Genomic DNA, 6,852 nt, shown 5'->3' on the forward strand with positions numbered 1-6,852 from the left:
CAAAACTAAATATGCTCTTACCTTATGATTCAGCAATCACATTCCTTGGTACTAAGGGAGTTGACAACTTATGTCCACACAAACACCTGCACATGGATGTTTACAGCAGCTTTATTCATATTGTCAAAACTTGGAAGAGGCCAAGATGTCCTTCACCAGATGAATGGATAAACTGTGAGATATCCAGACAATGAAATATTATTCCATATTAAAAATAAATGACCTATCCAGCCATGAAAAGTCATGGAGGTATGTTAAATGTGTCTTACTAAGTGAAAAAAATAGTCTGAAATGGCCACATACTGTGTAATCCCTATGCTGTGACATTCTAGAAAAGGCAGAACCATGGAGGCAGTAACAGGACCAGTGGCTGCCAGAGGTTGGGGGAGTAAGAGAAAGAGAGATGAACAGGCAGAGCACAGAGGATTTGGTGGCAGTGAAACTATTATTCTGTACGATACCATAGTCACAAACACATGTCGTTATGATTTTTCAAAAACCACGTAATGTGCAACAACAGCGAGAGTGGCCCTAATGCAAACCATGGGCTTTGGTTAATAATAACGTATCAGTGTTGGTTCATCACTTGCAGCAAAGGAACCATATTAACACCAGATGTTAGAAATATGGGAAATTGAGCAGTTGTGGGTAAAGGGGGCTTATGGAATCCTCCGTACTTTTCGTTGAACTTTTTCTGTAAATGTAAAACTGCTAAAAAAAAAGTTGTTTATTAATTTTTTTAATCTTCATGCATGTGTACTCAACTAGCCTGAACTAGTTTTCTTCTCTTGTTTGTCTGCCATTCATCCCCCAGAAACTCCTGGTATCCAGGCTCCTCATCCCCCCAACTTGACCATCCTTAGTGTGATGCATGTTCCCTGTTGCCCTGCGGGGCCCACTTCACTTGCCAGGGCACCTGTAAGGGCTGCATTCCCACAAGATGTGGAAGGTCAGATCCCCAGTGAGGCTGTGGGTGGGATCACTCTGCTCCCCAATGTTTCCAAGTCCTTCCAGAAGTAGAGAGGACACATCCTACCTTCTTTTTCCCAGTTGTGTGGAGACAGAGACAGGCAAACCTCAATACAGGACAGGCAATGACTTGTGCTCTGTTCCATGGCTCTCTGTGGTCAGTCCTTGCCCAGGCCAGGGTCTCTGACTCTGCTCCCAACCCTCATCAAGCCCAGAGGTTCAAGGAAAGCCTGAACTTCAACTACCACCCCACCTATGACCTCTCTGCCTGCTGCCCTTGAAAAACATGCGGCTTGGAATCAAGGTTGGCAGCAGAGAAGAGGTGCTGTGTATTCAAGCTGCCATCTTCCAAGAAGGCCCTCTAAATTCTACTTCTGGATAGAGATGCAGACATGTCTAAATATTAATCAGCAGAATGCAACAGTGTATCAAAATAAAAATACACTAGGACCAAGCTGGGTTGCCTCCCCAGGCATGCAAGGATGGTTCAATGTCAGAAGCTCCAGTCAGACTAGAAAATGTAGAGATGGCCACCTTCCCATGGACTAGGAAGCCCTGACATAAGAGCACAAACCAGACACAGATGCTGCACACTGATATGTTCAGCTCACTATTTAATTAAAAGGCTAACTTCATGAGGAATAAGGGGAGTCTCTACAGAAATTATCACATAATTTGCTGGTTTGCAGGATCCCTTGTCAGGACCACAATCAGAGGCAAAGACAATAAGGAAAAGTGGAAGAAAAGGGGGGGAATTTTCATACCAAAGGGAGTGGTCCAGCCACGGGGGGATGGCTGGAGGCCGGGGGAAGAAGGCAGTCAGCAGGAGGCCAATGTCCAAGGGCATGGCCAAGAGCACTCAGGAGTAGTGACATCTGGTACACAGACTTAAGTTTTCCTTTTCAGTAGAGTAATCCTCTTATGCTCACCTCAGGGTTTATAACCATCCCTCCAACAAAGTAGCCTTGCATTTGCAGTGGCTGCTGGTTACTACACAGAAACCACTCCTCCCATGGAGCAAGGCTGAGGAGGAGAGCCCACTCAGAAGCTGGAAAAGTAGCTCAGGATGAACGGATGGTCTGAGTGGAGACGGGAGAAGCAGTAACAAGAGACGTTTGTGAGGTTTTCAGAAATAATCAGGTGGGAGAAGGGGTTCCTCTTCAAATACCAGGCTGGGGGCTAGATTATTCTTCTCTTGATAGTCAAGGCGGACAAATGCACGGGCAAACTGAGGCAGCACCAACATACATACACATGTCCATGCTTACAGAAAGCAACCAAAATCTCACCTCTAGGTGTCCGGATTATGGGTATTATTTTCTTTAGGTATTAATAAGACCAAATATGGGCATTATTTGCTATTTCCAGTAAAGACCATGGATGACTTTTACAATCTACGCATATAAGATGAACGTTGCCAGGGAGAAGTTGGGTAGCACGGGCAAGAGCACCTGAGGCCAGCAGGGAGGGCAGGTGACCAGCGCCTGGGGCTCCTAGGAAAACACCAGCATCCTGGAGTTGAGGTTCTAATTATAGGGCCCAAAACAAAAGTGGAAGGGGACAAATTTAGGAAACAAAGAAAGTGGATGCTTAACTGAGCCAGTAGGAAGGCACTGGCAGGGAGAAAAGAGGGCTTGAAAAAAAAAAAAAAAACAGGATAAACAGACACAAGGAAGTGACCTTGTTTCCTACAAGTCCACTAGGCAAGTATGTAAAAGCCCCCGGCCCAAGAGGCTCCACACCTGAACACCTCCCCTCTGCACCTGCATCTCTGACCGACTCCGCCCAAAACCCACCAGAAACATGGGCTGCTGTGGCTGTTCTGGAGGCTGTGGCTCCAGCTGTGGGGGCTGCGGCTCCAGCTGCTGTGTGCCCGTGTGCTGCTGCAAGCCCGTGTGCTGCTGCAAGCCCGTGTGCTGCTGTGTGCCAGCCTGTGCCTGTTCCAGCGGCGGCTCGTGTGGGGGCTCCAAGGGAGGCTGTGGCTCCTGTGGGGGCTCCAAGGGGGGCTGTGGCTCCTGTGGGGGCTCCAAGGGGGGCTGTGGCTCCTGTGGGGGCTCCAAGGGGGGCTGTGGCTCCTGTGGCTCCTGTGGCTGCTGCCAGTCCAGCTGCTGCAAGCCCTGCTGCTGCCAGTCCAGCTGCTGCCAGTCCAGCTGCTGCAAGCCCGTGTGCTGCTATGTGCCAGCCTGTCCCTGCTCCAGCTGTGGCTCGTGTGGGGGCTCCAAGGGGGGCTGTGGCTCCTGTGGGGGCTCCAAGGGGGGTTGTGGTTCATGTGGGGGTTCCAAGGGGGGCTGTGGCTCCTGTGGCTCCTGTGGCTGCTCCCAGTCCAACTGCTGTGTGCCCATGTGCTGCTGTGTGTCAGCCTGTCCCTGCTCCAGCTGTGGCTCCTGTGGGGGCTCCAAGGGGGGCTGCGGCTCCTGTGGGGGCTCCAAGGGGAGCTGTGGCTCCTGTGGGGGCTCCCAGTCCAGCTGCTGCAAGCCCGTGTGCTGCTGTGTGCCAGCCTGTCCCTGCTCCAGCTGTGGCTCATGTGGGGGCTCCAAGGGAGGCTGTGGCTCCTGTGGGGGCTCCAAGGGGGGCTGTGGCTCCTGTAGGGGCTCCAAGGGGGGCTGTGGCTCCTGTGGCTCCTGTGGCTGCTGCCAGTCCAGCTGCTATGTCCCCATTTGCTGCCAGTGCAAGATCTGACTTTCAGTTTTTGCAGGGACTCTTACCAAAGCAGGGCCATCCTGATCAAGAGTCATGGGCTCCAGCACAGCCATCATCTCCCTCTTCCCTGCACCCCTGATCCAGACTCTCCTCCATGCCAGTGTCCTGTGGTCCATCCGCCTCCCTTTCCTAATGTGAGCATGTTTGTTTGATCTCTTGCCAAGAAATAGAGTGGGCACTTGTATCCAAGAATGATTTCCAAGACCCCTCCTCCCAGCATGTGGACACCTTCCCCAGCCACTTGCAGAAAAGGTCCATCCCTAGTCCTGCCTACCTGGCACATTTCTCCAGTGAGGACATCTGAGCAGGGACAGGCCAGGCTTTCCTCAGCTCTGCATACTCTGCAGTCACTAATTTCTGAGATATCTGTCCTGGAAGCATCTAATAAAGCCATTTGTCCCAGAACCCCCTGCTGTGTTGATGTATTTATCTGTTTATATTTCTCTGATGGGAGGGAGGGGGTGTGCATTGGAATAACACCCACAGCCATGCTCAGTTCCTGCACCTGCTAACAGGTGACCTGTCCTACGTTCCCACAGTGTCTTTGGCAAATGCTGATCTGTTCCCCATCTCCAAACGCTCTGTGTGTCTTCTACAGCCAACCAGCTGAGGAGCCCTGAGCAAATCATTTTTCCTCCTGGAACCTGTGCCAACACCTGTAAAATGGGCTGCTAATATAGCATCTTCCTTATGAGAAATGCTGTGTGCGTGGTAAAGCAGCCATAGGAGATGGACCCATCACGATGGCCATCTGGGGGACTGCTGGCACGTACCTCCTCCTGGCTCAGTGCTGAGCTGAAGTAGGTATGGCCCTGTTGTCTTTCCTGAAGGAATCTGACCCAAATGAAATGACCTGTAATTGTTTCCTGTGTGGATGTGGTGCTGTGCTAAGCACTTTGCATAAGCCACCTCACCAAATGCTCACAGCAGCCCTGATCTACCAATGTAAAGTGAAACATAGAGAGGGTCAGTGCAATAAAGAACCCAACACCATTTTTGATGTTGGACCACTGACAGTTTTCAGGAGCTCCCACCTTCTTTTTACCCCAAAACCAGGCAACCAATGAGAAAGCCCATTGCACTGGCAGGGACATTCAAACCATTCAAACTCCAGCCTGTGCAGGAACCTTAAGCCTAGACTCACCCCTAACCATGATAAAAACCAAAGAATGTTCCCTCTGTTTATTCAGGTCATTCCAAACAAGCCTGGGTGCCTGCCTTGCTCACCCAGAATCTCATTATGTGAGGAATAAACCCTTCTCTACCCTCTTGGTGCATGTGTGGTGTTTCAGTCTGATACCTGAGCCGATTTGGGGCAGAGAATTGATCCTGTCCCCCATGGGGCAATCACAAGATGGCAACATTTTGTCCATAGTCCCACTGTAGAGAGCTACAGAGCCAGAATTGAAAACCATGCAGGCTGGTTCCAAACCCACACATGGACGTTTATGGTGACGTGTAAAAGTCAGGAGAGCAAAGTTTCTGCTTCCAAATGGAGATGTAATACGTATAGAAGGTTAACGATCCCACCGCAGCAACTAGAAAAGGCCAAATTAGTTTCAAAACCCATAGAGTAAAAGACACGAGCAAACTCTATGTTGTGTGTATTTTGCCACAATTTATAAAGAGTAGCATACATACATAATGTTAGACCACTGTGGGATCAGTGGGGACCAGATAAAAGCAAGCCTCAAGGGGAAAAGCTTTCCAAGATGAACTGAGGATCAATCACCACGTTTTCTTCCTTTGAGGAATTAGCCACTTCTGGGTGTGGGCTTATCATCAGGCTTGACCCAGAAGGAGCGACTCCGCCAGGAGAAAGAAAACCCACAGAACTGTCGCAATCACCACCAGGGCCGGTGTAGAAAATTGGGACATTTGCTAACTTCCAAATCTATGAGAGGCACAAAACTAGACCTGAGGCTTGTACATGCAAAGTGAGATCTCCTGTAGCCTCGTGGCACTCAGCACACAACGTCCTCCGAGAGAAAAGGTTTCTGCCTCAGACACAGGCACATGTCCCTTAAGCCATTTTCCAAATTTTGAAGCTTACTGAGCAGAAGAGCTAAGCTTAAAATATTTGAGGAAAAGGACAGAGTTTCCCACAGCCTTGCAGCACCAAGAAGCTAGATAGAAGCCAGGTTCTTAACACCAACACCAGGAAAGCCAAACCCAGAAGACTTACACAAGTGCAATGAGCCCAAACCCAGCCCAGTCTCTACCGAACTGGAGTGTTCAGCTGCTTGCCCTACCTGGATAAGAGAGGAAAAGCCAAGTATCCCTGTTAGAAGATATCAATTAGAACCTTTATGGCCCTTTTATACAAATATCTGACATACACTCAAAAAGTACTAGACACAGGAAGTGGAAGGAAAATATGGTCAATAATCAAGAGGAAAGCTAACAACAGAAGCCGGTCCATGGATAATCCATATATTGTAATAAGAAAACATAAACTTAAAATAACTATGATTAATACATTAAATGAAATAAAGGAAAAGATAAGCAAAATGGATGCAAAGATAGCTTTTTCAGTAAGGAATTAGACTATATTTAACTTTTTTAAATGTTCATTTATTTTTTAGAGAGAAGGAGAGAGAGAGTAGGGGAGATGTAGAGGGAGGGAGACAGAGGATCTGAAGCAGTCTCTGTGCTAACAGCAGAGAACCCAACGCGGGGCTTGAACTCACGAACCACGAGATCATGACCTACACCAAAGTCAGACACTTAACTGACTGAGTTTCTGCTTCCATCTAGGCGCCCCAAGAATTAGAATATATTTTAAAATGTTAAATGGAAAACATTCTCATACTGAAAAATGCAATATATGAAATACCTAAAACTAATGACTCATTGGATAGAAAACAAATTTAGGAAACACAAAGATATATAAATAGAAAATATCCTAACTGAAGTGCAGAAAGAATAAATACAGAAAATGATAATAGAACAGAACATGAGACACCTGAAACACAGTTTAAAACATTTCTGGACTCCCAGAAAGAGCAGCAAGAAACAATGGATTGTGGGCTATTGAAGAGAAGATGATATCTTTTTTCCAGAATTGTGGAAAACCATGAATCTACAGGTTCAAGAAACTCAGCAAACTGAAAGCAGAATAAATAGATAGAAGAACACGCAGAGGCATGCTGTAGGAAAATTTCCAAACATCGAAGATCAGGA

The 6,852-nt window shown here is 47.8% G+C and overlaps 1 protein-coding gene across 1 annotated transcript; it reads left to right on the forward strand.

The window, feature by feature from the left end:
* The first annotated feature begins 1,724 nt into the window (after nt 1-1,724).
* LOC122484143 (keratin-associated protein 5-10-like) lies at nt 1,725-4,938 on the forward strand. Its single transcript, XM_043582047.1, has 2 exons — nt 1,725-3,144; nt 3,607-4,938. The coding sequence occupies exons 1-2, from the start codon at nt 2,773-2,775 to the stop codon at nt 3,646-3,648; spliced, it is 414 nt and encodes a 137-aa protein (XP_043437982.1). The 5' UTR covers nt 1,725-2,772; the 3' UTR covers nt 3,649-4,938.
* The last annotated feature ends 1,914 nt before the right edge of the window (nt 4,939-6,852 follow it).

This window comes from Prionailurus bengalensis, chromosome D1, assembly GCF_016509475.1.
Source record: "Prionailurus bengalensis isolate Pbe53 chromosome D1, Fcat_Pben_1.1_paternal_pri, whole genome shotgun sequence".
In the NCBI taxonomy this organism is placed as follows: domain Eukaryota; kingdom Metazoa; phylum Chordata; class Mammalia; order Carnivora; family Felidae; genus Prionailurus; species Prionailurus bengalensis.